The sequence below is a fragment of the Branchiostoma lanceolatum genome, chromosome 1 (genome assembly GCF_035083965.1).
Source record: "Branchiostoma lanceolatum isolate klBraLanc5 chromosome 1, klBraLanc5.hap2, whole genome shotgun sequence".
NCBI classification, from domain to species: domain Eukaryota; kingdom Metazoa; phylum Chordata; class Leptocardii; order Amphioxiformes; family Branchiostomatidae; genus Branchiostoma; species Branchiostoma lanceolatum.
Genome location: NC_089722.1, coordinates 34,525,895 through 34,541,182, shown reverse-complemented (window position 1 = coordinate 34,541,182; position 15,288 = coordinate 34,525,895). Strand labels below are relative to the sequence as shown.

The 15,288-nt window shown below is 39.6% G+C and overlaps 1 protein-coding gene across 2 annotated transcripts in view; it reads right to left on the bottom strand.

Annotated features, from left to right (window-relative positions):
* LOC136420951 (carboxypeptidase D-like) overlaps positions 1-15,288 on the bottom strand; it is a 35,925-nt gene that overhangs the window by 6,060 nt on the left and 14,577 nt on the right. For both annotated transcript variants that reach the window (XM_066408095.1, XM_066408103.1), the window contains 16 exons: positions 14,537-14,814; positions 14,132-14,234; positions 13,569-13,711; positions 12,805-12,971; positions 11,652-12,016; positions 11,159-11,328; positions 10,512-10,722; positions 10,076-10,188; positions 8,921-9,029; positions 7,790-7,944; positions 5,775-5,941; positions 5,065-5,260; positions 3,807-3,942; positions 2,586-2,735; positions 1,349-1,453; positions 826-890 (listed from right to left, as the gene is read on the bottom strand). In XM_066408095.1, coding sequence (XP_066264192.1) covers positions 826-890; positions 1,349-1,453; positions 2,586-2,735; positions 3,807-3,942; positions 5,065-5,260; positions 5,775-5,941; positions 7,790-7,944; positions 8,921-9,029; positions 10,076-10,188; positions 10,512-10,722; positions 11,159-11,328; positions 11,652-12,016; positions 12,805-12,971; positions 13,569-13,711; positions 14,132-14,234; positions 14,537-14,814 — 2,633 coding nt within the window. The remainder of the gene's footprint in view (positions 1-825; positions 891-1,348; positions 1,454-2,585; positions 2,736-3,806; positions 3,943-5,064; positions 5,261-5,774; positions 5,942-7,789; positions 7,945-8,920; positions 9,030-10,075; positions 10,189-10,511; positions 10,723-11,158; positions 11,329-11,651; positions 12,017-12,804; positions 12,972-13,568; positions 13,712-14,131; positions 14,235-14,536; positions 14,815-15,288) is intronic.

The following is a 15,288-nucleotide window of genomic DNA, read 5'->3' as shown; positions in this document are numbered from 1 at the left end:
TGAACACAGTCTCAGACTCTGTGATCACTGATCAGCTTGGGCGAGCTGTGCATGCAAGAATGATCAACAGAATAACACTGGTCGACCTGCGACGACTCCTTGTGGAAGAATAGGCAGGGGCCGCGTAATAAAACTGGTGACAAGCATGAGGAGGATGTGCCGGGCTGTGGTGACAGTGCACGGCTTGTGTACTCAGTATTAAGCCACCTTCATCATAACTGGGGCTCCTTTACGCATTTTTTTTGGATGAAGACTATACTTGGCTTTCATATCAATGTGTTTTGTTGATTTAAGTTTCATATTACCCTCGTACAAAAGCCATGTGCTACCAGCTGAAGAAAAAATACTGAATTGAGCGTTTGACATTAGTAGGGTAATCTGGGCACTTTTTTTATGTGACTTGCTCGCATAAGCAGGTCTGGTGCTCGTTGCATTAATTTACAACCATATTAAGTTTGGTATCATGGGAAAGAAAATCACACAAGCTTTGTAATGATATATAAATCATTGAAATTGATCAAGAAACAACGGAGATATGATCGACCAAAGTAAAGTTTCCAAACTTTTTGTGCGTAGTTTATGATGCCATGTCTCTAATTTTCAGTTGGCTTGCTTTTAATATAATGGCATGGCAGCCCCAAAAATACAAGAAAACCTAGGCCTGTGGTATAGAGTGAAATACAAAATCATGGATAACATTTGGATTGTTCCACAATCATTGTACAACATAGCATGGACATAGCAAAATTCTTTGTGTGTACCAATTTTCAGGTAAATGGAACAGAATTCGAAGCCCAATGACTATAGATGTCTACATGTACTTACTTGCATACTGCCTCCATGGGAATCCATCCTTGCCCCATTAGTTATACCATCTGGAAATGCTGTGTCTGTGTAGGAGTAATCGAATAATAAAACCCTGTCCCCAGAAGTAACAATTCTAATACTGTAACAGTTACTGCAGCATCTTATGGATAAGTGTGGTGGGATCTATGAAAAGGTTCTCATTGTAATACAATGTACTTCTTGTACAAATAAAGCTTCATCTTATGGACAAACACTCACTCAAATGTCAGTCTGATTATGATACAGTCACAACTGAGCCTAAGGTACATGTACAGCTTTAGATTGAAGGCTCCTGTGTTGCATCACTGTTTTGTACCTGGTTTCTTTACTCCCATCTTAGGTGCTTTTGCACTGAGCATTGACTGATTGTCACTGCCACCGATTCTACAGTAACTACAAAAGAAGGTGTTTTAACACTTTTTTTTATCATACAGTTTGTTACTTTGAGTGAAATTATAGTTTTGATACAGTACATATTAAACATTTATCTCATTATGATTACCTGGACAAGCTGTACCCAGATGCATTGTGGGGTGTCTGGCTGCATATGCGGTTGCCAGATTTCTGAAGACATCGTCATCTGGGGTGTTGTAGGACTCATCAGATCCTACCAGTAATCAGAGAGTTTCATATACAGACATCAGCACAAGGAACAACTAACGGCCCAGCAAGAACAGCACAGAAACAGCCCAGTAAATCAGCAAACAAAGAAAATGATAAAATGCAGAGGGAATAGAACCAAGCTTCTGTGAATAGTTTCATCAGGTTGGTAAGTCACTGAATAAAAAGACTCTTTTTACACAACCAAGAGATTTATTCAACCAACGTTTCGGTGACCATCTGTCACCTTCTTCAAGGCAATTCTGACTGGTTCACATAGCAATGCAGCACAGGTGTTGCTGCTTATACATATTAATGAGATGCAAACGCAAAATATTTACATGTACAATAACAGGGGATGACATCACTATGCGGTCCCAAACGTACAGAAGTGTAACACATACACAACTATACATGTATATATATACGTTTGGGACCGCATAGTGATCTCATCCCATTATTGTACATGTAAATATTTTGCGTTTGCATCTCATTAATATGTATAAGCAGCAACACCTGTGCTGCATTACTATGTGAACCAGTCAGAATTGCCTTGAAGAAGGTGACAGATGGTCACCGAAATGTCGGTTGAATAAATCTCTTGGTTGTGTAAAAAGAGTCTTCTTATTCAATAGAACCAAGCTGCCAGATGTTAGATTTGTACCAACAACTACGACAGGGGTGCTAGTTTTACCAAATGAAAGCTGATCTACAGTGGACACCACTCAAAGACAGAAGACTGTGTATGATATACACGTACATGTACAAAGTGACTTAGTCACTAATAAACGGGTGGACATACCGATTACTATGCATCTAATGCCAGCTCAGAAAAAACAAACAAGAAATAGTCATGCCTTCGAGTACCAGAGTTAACAACCCAGATTTGGGGTGTTCAAAAATCTGTTTTTGCCTAGAATTGCCGTAGAGTGGAACTCGTTGCCACCAAGCACTGTAGAAGCATACTCACTAGACAGCTTTAAACATCGGTTAGTTAGATGTGCAAAGGTTAGGTGTCAAGTCATTCAGTGTAATATAACTAGCTGCTGCCGCACCACATGCCTGCAAACCTGGTGTGTTATGCTGAAGGGTGGTTATGCTGGCTATATAGATACAGATACTTAATCATAATGTCAGACCTGTTTGGGAGGGATAGTCGTAAGGATAGGTGGCCACAAGATGTCCTGCAAACAGGGACACAGACAGGACAAAGGGATGGGCTTCCATCCAGTCCATAAGGGCCGAGCTCTCCGGCTGCAAGGGCCCAACACTTACATTTTTGCTGCCAGCTGGAAAAAAATGTGAACATCGAAGGTTAATATCATCATGTATATATAGTACAATTCAGGGGACAGGAAAGTATTACTCACAATTATGAAGGTCATCAGATTGATACCCCTTGTCCAAAATGACATCTCAAAGACTTGATAGCCCCTGAGTGACTTTCTTTGGTAGATTTTACTTCAATAACTGGAGAAAACCTTTCACACACAAAAACGTGAGCAAAATGCCATTTTTTTTAAAAAGCACTTTTTGGTAGGTACGTTTAGGCTACCTAAACTGTGTCTAAGTTTGAAAGCATATATTTTGTATTTACTAACATTATTGCTGATACTAAGACTCTCCGGCAAGCCTGATATTCAATCACTTACTTTAATGGAACCTACACTGTACGCTGAAATTTGTGTAATGTGAACCTACATAATAACATTGTGAAACCTTACAATTTGTAATTTGAACCTACATGGGAGATCTGCGTAACATGAATCTAGTTAGAAAATTTGTGTAATGTGAACCTACATATGAAGTTTGTGTAACATGAATCTAGATGGGAAATTTGTGTAATGTGAAGCTACAAATGAAGTTTGTGTAACATGAATCTAGATGGGAAATTTGTGTAATGTGAAGCTACAAATGAAGTTTGTGTAACATGAATCTAGATGTGCAATTTGTGTAATGTGAAGCTACATATGAAGTTTGTGTAACATGAATCTAGATGGGAAATTTGTGTAATGTGAAGCTACAAATGAAGTTTGTGTAACATGAATGTAGATGGGAAATTTGTGTAATGTGAAGCTACATATGAAGTTTGTGTAACATGAATCTACATGGGTAATTTGTGTAATGTGAACCTACATATGAAGTTTGTGTAACATGAATCTAGATGGGAAATTTGTGTAATGTGAAGCTACAAATGAAGTTTGTGTAACATGAATGTAGATGGGAAATTTGTGTAATGTGAAGCTACATATGAAGTTTGTGTAACATGAATCTACATGGGTAATTTGTGTAATGTGAACCTACATATGAAGTTTGTGTAACATGAATGTAGATGGGAAATTTGTGCAATGTGAACCTACATGGGAAATTTGTGTTGAGGTCTACATTGTTGGAGTTATCCCGGCATTTGTCCCCCTCACAGGTTCCCTCAGTACTGCAGCTGGCACCATCTGGGTTCAGGCTGGGGAGAATGTGGATCCTTGTAGTATCTATCAGCTGAAGTAACAGGACACACGGTCAAACTCTGGTAATTATCAGGATATTTGGAATGCAGTGCATTGTGTACAAGGCAGATGTCCAAAAGGGTATATTCCAGAATGAACAGGATGAACGTGTGAGTAATCTAACCATATGCATGGTCAGTCCTGACTGATAGAGCCACCCATAGACATAATTTCATAATTTCAATTTCTGGTGCAGAATGGACTATTTTTGTACATAGTCTTATTATTTTTTTCAGTCAGTTCTTGGTGTATGGTAAGAGAATGCTAAGTTCCACAACATCAAATAAGAGGAAACCTTGTAGATCTTGAAAAGTACAAGCGTAGATCTTGTAGCAGTGAAATTTATCAAAAAAGCATAATTCTTGCTCGATTGCTCATTTAACTAAACTTTGTGAAGTTTGTAGAGATCATAGTTAGTGTTACATGGTTACAAGCATATCTAGGAACGGTATCCAGGTAGAAATGTCCTGAAAATGTATACTAATGTTTAGGTATCCTTTTATTGAATCTGAATCAAAATATGATAATTTTCTCAAAATTTTGGTGTATGCAAATTACTAAGGAAAAAAATCATTTAAAATGTGCAATCCAGCTATTGTAAATAAAGTACCAGTAAGTAATGACAATGAAAAGCATGAAGCAACAAACAAATGTTTACATTCGTTCGTATAGTATCTATATCGCAGTCTGTTTAAGTATATTACACGATATTGCAAATCATGCAAAACAAAATAAAAAACACTTGACAGAATGTGATTTGGATTTCAGTACCAGCATCCAGAGAGTCCCCGATTCAATCATTAGAATTCCCCAAATCTTATGATGCCATGATAGAACACAAGTTATCAGCCCAATGAAAACCACAGAGGAGCTGTGTCAGACACATTATCAAACAGTTACTGATGAGTGTATACATGGATAATGAAAGAGATGGCCCTAGGCAGTAGCAGCCTCACAATTGAGCTCCATGTTCATATAGGCACTAAAAGGGTCAGAACAATGAACTGTAAAATATGATTGGACATGCAACTCATCACGGATCAGCTGATGACAAAGAAGAAGTGGTGGACAGCAATGATATGTAATATTCAAAAGCAGCAGGTGACTGACCAACCTTTGTGACATCATCGTCGTATCCATAGCTACTGCACAGGTGGTTGATGAAGGCTAGCAGGAGTTCACGCCCAACCACCTCGTTACCATGTATATTCCCCACGAACTTGACCTCAGGCTGGCCTGGCTGGTGAGTGCCTGGTGTCTTACTGATTTCCAGAACCCAGAGGCGACGAAAGTTGACTGTCTCGCCAATACTGCAGTAGGACAAAAATCAGTATTATCTAACAGTATTCCAAATTAAGCCTTGGCCCACTAAATGCCCGAATTCCCTTTGAAAAATAAACCTGTTTTTTACTGGTCACATTCAGCTGGTTTACTAATAGACTAGACTAGCTATCATCGGGAAACCAATACATTTGTTAGTAAATCACTATTTACAATCATGTCATTATTACCTCAAGGAAAATTGGGGGTATTGTTTTTGGTGTGTTTGTGGTGCGGTCCAGCTGGGCAACTTCGCTTTGTTGCACCATTCGGATAATTGCACGAAATACGCTGACAAATGGGATGTGCAGTTAAGCAGTTTCTACTGTATTTTGTCCTGGACATGCTATGATCTTGATTCTTTCAGGTTGTATACTATAGATTCCACGGTAGCTTTTTTTGTCAGGAAGAAAGCCAAGAAAAATTTAAACTCTTAAATCCACTCCATACAGCTTCTGAGATAGGCTAAATAACAAAACATACATGTGTGTATCTTATTGTTACCTGTACAACTTTGTTATGTTGGGGTATTTTTCTGTCATATCTGTCAGCATCTGCTGCATATCTTCATAGCCATGGAACATCAGTGTTTCTTCCCTGACCATGATGAAGTCTAGTTCCTTGGTCTGTCCGTCTTCAATGTGAACCTGCTTTGTCTCACTGGAGAAACCCTGAGGATGGAAAAATACCCCATTACATCTTAGCAAAAAAAATCACTCACAAAATCAGGCAGTCTGATCAGCCACACTTATATTCATCTATTTATCTATTGGTTCAGCATGTACATTGTATTTACATGCCAGGGTTGCTCAACAAGTGAAAGCTATTTCTAAAGGCTAACCCTGGGGAAAAACATGATCATTACATTAAACATGCAATCGGTAAGATACTAGGTTTTATGTCCTGTCTGGGCCTGATACGGGTGTTCCGGACCGTGTGATAACTTTCCGGATCAAATAGGGTTCGGGAGTGTTATCACACAGGCTTCCATAGAATATTTCGAATGCATTTCGAGCCCGCCGGTTGCGCCGCCATCGGAAATTCGAATACCGGATTTGGAGGTTAGAATCAATGTTGTTGCAGTTCTGTGTTCGAGGACATAAAAATACCTCAACTTCTGGCGCATTTCGCATTAAAATGTGTGTTTTCTTGGGTGGGTGTGACCAAGGTATGACATAGATAAAATACAACACGGGGTATTCCGCATCACCCTCGGTCCCAGCCCTCCCGCGGGTCGGATCCGACCCGCGGTCGGGCTGGTACCTCGGGTGATACGGAATACCCCGTGTTGTATTCTATATATACACACTTTAATAATAATATCCTGCAGTCCACACTAATAACATCAGATTTCATTTCAAAGTCATGATGTATATCTTTTAATCTCTTTCTTTTTGTCAGTCGAGTCTCAGGAGACCATCTGTGCACATCTTATACAACTCAGAGCTTGAAATAAAAAGTAGCTGAATATAAAGGTTAGTGCTGGTGTACTGGTCCTTACACAGGGTTTATAATTGCATGTGGCCAATGTTTGCCATATTCTCCATTACTGGATCGTCCTGCCACCTACATGTACACTGCCACACTCCTGTGGGAAAATGTAGTCAGACGGCAGACATTTTATGTTGTTTTTCTTTGGTCGCTTTTCTACTCAATGAAATCAATATATGATTAGACCCACATTGTGTTTTGTGAAGCTTTATTTTCTAGTATGTGTATGATAGTTGAATGTGTGACTGCTTGGTACAGGTCGGGTATTTAGCAGCACTAAAACCGCTATGCAGTGACCGGTGACCGCAGTGATATGGCGCTACCATAAATAACAATCTTAAAATACAAGTTTTCCGTACTGTAGTTGAGCCAATTTTGCTGTACGGTGGTGAAACCTGGACTTTGACTACTCGCTTGGAGAAGAAACTAGATGGAACTTATACTTCACTTCTACGCAAAGCACAGGACTTGAGTTGGAAACATCACCCAACTATTCAGACCATTTACGGTTCTCTTCCACGGGTGTCACACAGACTCAGACAGAGAAGGGTCCAGTTTGCTGGTCACTGCCTTCGGGCAAGTGAGGAGATAATCTCCTCACTCATTCTGTGGAGGCCCCGGGGAAAAACACACTCCAGGAAGCTGACCTTCCCGAGGGCTCTGTCCAGAGACACCGGAATTCATATGGAGGACTTGAGTGCGGCCATGGCAGACAGGATGGAGTGGTCCGCGGTTGTGCATGGACTTGCCCCGTCCCCCCCGGGGGTCGACCGATGATGATGATGATGGCGCTACCATCAGTCTTGTTAGAATTGTATAAATGTACAAGCATATTTTGAACACAAATGACAGCTGTGCCCATGAACTTGATTTATTTACCTTTCAATCAGCATAGTCAGTAGCAACAAACATGGAGTACTAATTTAAAATTACATGCATAATTTGAAAATAGAAATATTAGAAAGAGTGAACTTTAACTGAAAAAATATGGTATGGCACAAAACCTCAAAATATCTATTTTTTCTTACCTCTGCCTGAACCCGAAGCCTATGTTGTCCTGATGGAAGCATCTTGAAGGTGCCTTTCTCTGGGTCTACAGACACATTCCGTGGGTCTCCCTCTATAAACATTATGGCGCCTGGTACAGGGTTTCCCTCCTGGTCTCGCACAACAGCATGGACACCTGGTATATATGTACATATAGTCACATAATGTCTTTAACATCCAAACGCATGATAGCCTGGTCCCACTCTCTAGGGGTCGGTTTAGGGGTGTTTTCCCGGGCCCAGTCTGCTTTATTGTTTCAACTTAGCTGCCACCCTACTTCCGCTGCCACCCTACTTCCACTGCCACCCTACTTCCACTGCCACCCTACTTCCGCTGCCACCCTACTTTCGCCGCCGCCCTAGGTGGCAACGTAATTTGATCCAAGGCCGTAAACCAACACCCCGATCGGGCTAAGCTGTCTGGGCGGGCGAGCATCACTCCCAGTGCCATAGAGATATCGGGGAGCCACTGAGGGTATGGTTTCCAGGCTAAACGCATGATAAAGCAGGGTTTACACTTTAACTTCCAAAACAAATAGGAGGTTCAGAACTAAATCTTTAACTGAACAGCACTGGCTATTTGTTGAATGAACTATCCACCTTTTAATATGTTTAATATGCAATTTACACATTTTAAGGAAGTACATTGTACAAAATGTATCATGTAGTATGATACTATTATGGTGTCACCTTACTCCCTCTTTACCTTAGAAAACCCCTGAATGGATTGTCAGCTGAATTTCTCATTTAAGCTTATTTCAAAATCGCCCAACTCAGTTACTTTCAGTGTAAGTAAAGGATATTATGGATGTTGCAATGTATCTCACAATACATATTTTTCAAATGATTAAAGTCAAAAAATTTACCATAAATCATTATTTTCAACAAAGACTAAGCTTTAGCAATACAATGTACTATGCTACATGTACAGGGGTAGGATGAGTTCTATCACACATTTTTTATTTATGTATATACATATGCATGTATCAGCCAAGCATACCATGTATTTCCTCATGGGCTGAACTAAGTGGATTACTGGCAAAGCTTTGTGATAAAGAGAGGTAGGGATATATGAAAAATGTTAAGTACATGTGATTGCTTCTTCCCCTGTACCTTGTTGGGCTTGACTCAGGAATCCCACAAGAGGTTCTAAGTTTTCTCTCCAAATCTTGGGGACATCTTCACTCTGCGGATACTTGCAGCAAGAGACATAGGCAGCGAGCTACAGAGTAGAAAACAACAAATGTCATGATAACAACAGCTTCATGATTGTGCAACTCAAAAGATTAGCAACTCAAAATTAACTGTAGTTTATCTTCCAACTGTTGAACATAGCCATCATAGAATTCTGAAAATAAAATGACATCAACATGTAAAAAATGAACAGGTCTTAGACAAGCTGGGATTAAAAGAATAGTGTAGACACTGTGGCATCATCCCATCTGTGGCGTAGTGGCAGGGTGGTTGTAGTAGTGGTGGGACCTAACCATACATTGTACATGCAGACATGGGAGAGAAACCATTGATGCAGGCCATATCATATAGGCAGTGCATGCACACCTATTCAAGTACAAGTTTAGGGTACAAGAAGGGACAGGAAAAACAGGTTTCTACTGTTTTCAAATTGGATGACAAGACAGTGAAAATGGTTGTTATTCTTTAATCATTAGGCCCTGTTGATTTGATTATATGGATGACATCCGCGTGAGCATCAATTTTTGTCTGTTTCAAAAAATAACAAAAAAAGTTTCAGCCATATATATACCAGTCCTGTAAATCACACAAAGCAGCTGTAAATTGCAAAAAAATATTTGAAAAATGGATACAAATGTTGTAGAATGCCAAAGTCAATTCCAAAGTCAAAGAAGAGGAATCTATTATCCGGTATACCACATGTGTTTTGTTCATCCTTCCAAACCACATATATTTCATAATAAAGGTAACTTTTTTTATTTGGATGCTCGAATCAGTTTTGGGTTTCCCAGAGAATGTCATCTGTGTAATAAAATCATCATGGCCTAACAACAAGAAATTACATTTTTACAGATCATGACAGCCATTAGAGGACGAGAATGAGCGACAAGAATGAAAAGATTATGATTACAATGAAAAGACAACAGTTTTGCACTACAGTACCATCACTGAAAAATTGACCTGGTGAACCTACAATGGCCCCCAGACAGACACATTGTTACACACAGTCATCACACAAGCTATATTATCCTGTTAGAGGTGATTTTAGCAGCTCCACGGTGTGTTATTGCTTACCATGGAAACATGCTCCTTGATGTATGCATAGTCCAGCAAGGTGTTCTTTGTCTCCTTAAAGGAAGCTCCAATGCTGATGCCTTGGTTAAATGTTTTATTGTTGCAAGATGCACCTGCAAAGAATATTGATGTGGTACTTAACATTTGCATTTGTATATCAAACATCATCAGTAATGACTTGCCCAGATTGACACTGCTAGAAACAGCGTACTTCGGAACAAAATGTATTTGAATGTACGACAGCGGCGCACTCAGCGTACTTGAAATGCATTCTCAATATTCTATGGAAGCCTGTGTGATAACCCAAAGTTATCACCCAGTCCAGAACACCCATTTTGAACATTTTTGCGACCCGCGTATGACATAAAAACATTTACACAGCTCATCTGGGTGAGATGTTAGACAAAAGTGTGATATCCGCTATCTCAAAACCTACCTGCATGCATTGCTGGGTTGCTGACAGCATACTCTTTTGCTATCTCCTTAAAGAGTAGGTCATCCTGTGTGGTGGCCCCGTCAGCTATGGGGAGGCCTTCCCGTGGATAGTCCAAGGGAAACCTCATGACCAACCCGCCTGCCTCCAGACTCAGAGCAAGGTCAAACTTGTGCTTCTTAAACCATTGTTTCACCGTGGCTACCTGAGGGAACTGGGAGAGAACAGAAAATAAACTAATTTAATTGTATCCTATTAAACAGTGTCTACGACTCATTGAAACTTGCTGTAAACAAGAGTTTGTAGACCTCAGACCTCCGTGAAATATTTTTGTAAATATCTTGCTTTATATGTACATCTTGTGCAGTTCCAAACGTACAAGTAATGTATTTTCATGTATACAAATAGATGAATGTCCATCTATTAGCAGCAACAGAGTCACAGTGCAAAATAGAATGTGGAACCAGTCAGTATTGCTCTGAGGAAGATGACACACACTCACCGAAACAAAATATCTGGGTTTTGAAGAAAGGACTTTGTTATTCACTCACTTACCAAAATGATGAAATTATTCAGAGACATGTTCTCTTCTGTTCTTCTGAGTACAAATCTTAATTATGAGACCAAATGAAAGATCTGTTCCTATGTACCTCAGCATGTGAGTCCAGTGTAAAGCGGTCCTGAATCCTGGTGCCTGTGTAGTGCTGCCCTGTACAGTCTCCTTCTACAGCATGGCTGAAGGAGGACAGGTCCACTGCTGCCATCACATGGATGTGGGTGTTGTCTACTAACCTCTTTATTCTGTCATCTTTATCATAACCTGTGCAGAACATTGAAGCTTAGGCCAATGGATCTTAATATCTCTGGTACAGTGCAGGATGTGAATGATAGATTATCGATTACCTTTCATCAATATAAAATGAACCCTGACATACATGTAAGGCTATAACATGGCTAGCTTATACAGTGTCAGTTAGGGTATGTACAAAAATTATGTGATTATAGGAAGAACCATGCTAAGATCATTATTTCTTCCAGGGTTTAAAACTTTCATTTGGTACAATCTACATTTTCTTAGATGACTTTGACCATTTTCTGTTAGCTTGATATAGGTACATGTATTAATGATAAATCAAACCCTACCTTCTACCAGATGCCTAATCAGCCTTATGAGGATCTCACTTCCTATTGGTTCATCTCCATTTAGTCCACCAATCAGAGCAACATGTGGTTGAACCCTGGTGACATCATCATCTCGTCTTCTCCTGACCAGTTTTCCAAATATCTCCACATCAATAACATTGTTGTCAGATGTTTCCTCCATCCGAATGATTTCTTGATGTTCTTTTGAGTATTTCTTGATAATTGCAACAAGTTCCTCATTTGAGCTGTAGCTTGGGTCATTTAGAAGACCGTAGTCATTTTCTTCACTCCAGGACTGAAGTGTAAAATTCAGCTTTGTTGCATCACCATCCCCTATGGTCAATTCTTGAGTGACACTTTGATATCTGTGAAGAGATGATGTTTTAAACACATCGAATGTTAGGATGGCTAGAAATCTTTAAGACAGTTTAAGTTATTTTCTTCATAAATCAACAAGCTTATGAATATGAAAAAAATTCAACTTCATTCCAAGTTGACACAAATGAATTTTTGACCAGTCCTCTGATCTTCCTCAGGATATAACTGAGGACCTGATTACTATATAATTAGAACACAACCTTGTGACCTAATAATAGATTCTTTTACTTGTGTCATGAAAATGGTGAATTAAATACCATGTTTAGTCGAACATGCCGATAAACATCTAGTAGTTAGCCAGGCAAATGGCTCTAGAATGATTATTACTCTGTTCAAGACTTGTGACCACATGTCATAATCTAATAGACTGATCCTGACTGTCGATCACAATTAGCAGTTCAACCAATGAGAGCACTGGAATTATCATTTCAACTAATGAGAGAGTGGCTGCATGATATATTTCTACATTTTGACTGAGGTGGGCAGGTTATACATTGTAGGATCAGTATATTAGGCCCAGATGCCATGATATTCAACATCAAAAACCCATCAGACCAAGGGCATCAGGACAAAGGAACACACCTGGACCAGTGAAGAATTTGATAACCACATGATGCATATCACATGTACATGTAGCTAAGTAAAAGAATTTGATAATCTGTGACATGTATTTATCAATTTAACAATGCAGGAATTTTGCACAGATGGTTGGTAAGGAACAGAAAATAGGAAGTTGACGGAATGAACTTCCTGCCAGATGAAGATTGGTTCTCACCCCTGTGCCGCTGCGGTGAGTTGGTACGTTCCAGAGACCAGCAGTCTCCAGTAGTCTCCCCCAGCTGCAGATGTCACAGTGTGATTGATCCCGTGGACCATGATGGAGGCACCAGAGATTCCACTGCCATCAGTAGTCAGCACAAACCCTTTCACACCCTTGTGAACCTGAACATGACATTTCCACACATGACAACAACCCCATCAGAAAGAAACACAGCCTTTGATATTTATCATTGATTATCAAAAGAATTCTGTACGACTCATTGCCTTACTGTATATTGTATTGATCAAAGTTTCAATAAATAAAATTTCGGTAGGACATTTTTTTTCAGAAGGTAACAATAAAGTAGTACTTTTCAAGACTTGAGTCTCCAAAGTATTCTAAAAGACATGGAATAGGCCAATGGAAAAATACATTGTATGCTATCAAAAGCATTAAGAAATAGGACTACATGTAGATCAGATTCTAACATTTTGACAGCTCTATAAAATATTGTAAAGATTGGTATGCTATTGGTCATGACTGGGGTCTATGTTATCTTTACTAAAAGAGTAAGATACATTATTTAAGACAAAAAATAGAAATTGAAACATTTCTGCTGGCTTTCTACAGTAATTTGTGTTTAAAGTTACTGCCGTGATATCATGAGTCAGAATTTTTTATGGGTGTGGACTTGCTACATCATTGTATCTTTCCACAATCATGGAAGTCAAAGGAACTTCATGCAGTCATACTTATAATGGTCAGCAACATCTACATACTTGTTTGATGTATTCCACCAAAGCTTCTTTATTCGCATGCCAGTACTCAGGAAGGTCATTGCCATATGGAAACTTCACACAGCCAAGTTCAATGGCAACTTCAAAGTCATTGGTATTCAGGTAGTCCCAGTCCTGCATGACACCTGGGGGATGAAAGAAGTGGTTTACAACAATCACTTTTCAGTTAACAGCTTCATGAGTTTGATAGATCATTGGATAACCAAATATTGCCTACTAGACAATGTTTCAGTGACTGTCTGTCACCACCTTCCTCTGAGGAGGATCAGAAAATCTACTCCAGTTAAGAAACATGCAATTGATAATGGAGGATATAAACTTTTGGCACTTCTTCACACTGCAACAGTTGATGATTAAACATTTCGGTGACAAGGCCTTAGACTGGTTACTAGAGCTACTCAACATTACTGCACCAATGGTACTCACCCACCCAAGATGTGGCGACATGCAAAGATTGTAGATCTACTGAAACCCAACAAAGTCCCAAAGTGGACTGGTCGAAGTTAGTGCAACAAATAGAAGTCTACCTTTGTGGCAATACCTACCAGGTACATTGTACCAGGCTGCCCCGTTGGTGATGCCATCCTGAAAGTACTCATCCGGTTTGATGTCATCACAGGGGTGGCCACTGTGCATGGTGGGATGTGCCTGTAAGGTAAAATTACGGTTTAAAATGATGACTAATTGTTTAAAATATCAGTGAGTGACTAACTTTGTATCCTCCCTCATTACATACATGTAGCTCTCAAGTCTCATCACAGGAGTTTCCTCACTTCACTCTGGAAATGAGTACCTAGCTTCTGTTAGGGATGTCCCTTGGATAATGGATGTTAAAGGGAGGTCCCCTGTTTGAGAAGAGCCAAATATAATATAAAAGAGCCAAAAAACAAAAGAAAAGTTAACCTAACAATCATTAATCAATGGTGAAGCCAAAAAAGCATATTACGTACAAGGGAGTATGATTCAGCTAACTGTTTGAAGACGACATCGTCAGGACATTTACTGTACACTGCATGGCCCTTCTTTGGAGAGTCGTCAAATGGATAGTCAGCAACCAGGTTGCCTCCATGCAAGCTGGCAGACAGGACAAATGGGACTCTTTTTGTCCACTCCATAACAGCCATCGTCTCTGGTTCAAGCTTCCCCTCACCAAAGTACTGGTCTGGGAAGTTACGATTAAGGTCCACTCCATGGGCATTCTTGCGTCCAGTGATACCCCGAACATCACCTGGATAAACAAGCATATTCATCACTTTTTATTATCGCCAATAGAATCTTGGCCTTATATGGCTGAACTAAGACTACGATTGTGTGTATGGGAAAACAAAGTTACTACTGTGTAGTGTATTGGAATCCATGTACATGTAGGATATAAAGTGTAGGTCCACAAAAACAGTTTCATTTAGAGGATGTTATTGTTGAACAGTACCAGATCAACAAAGATAAAGTGATGTGCTAAAGTGAAGTTGTAACTTACAGTATGATACAGACCTCTGCAGGCATGCACAGTTGTGGACTAATGAGAGCATTTGAATAAAGATTTCACAGGACTGACACGTCCGATTACAGGAAGCTGACATTTTACATGACAATACAATACCAGTAAGACATATTTCCATAGGATCTCAGACTATTGGTCTATATATCTCTATTTTCCTTTCTGAACTGCTAACAGTTTCTCTTGCACAGCTGCTAACTAAAG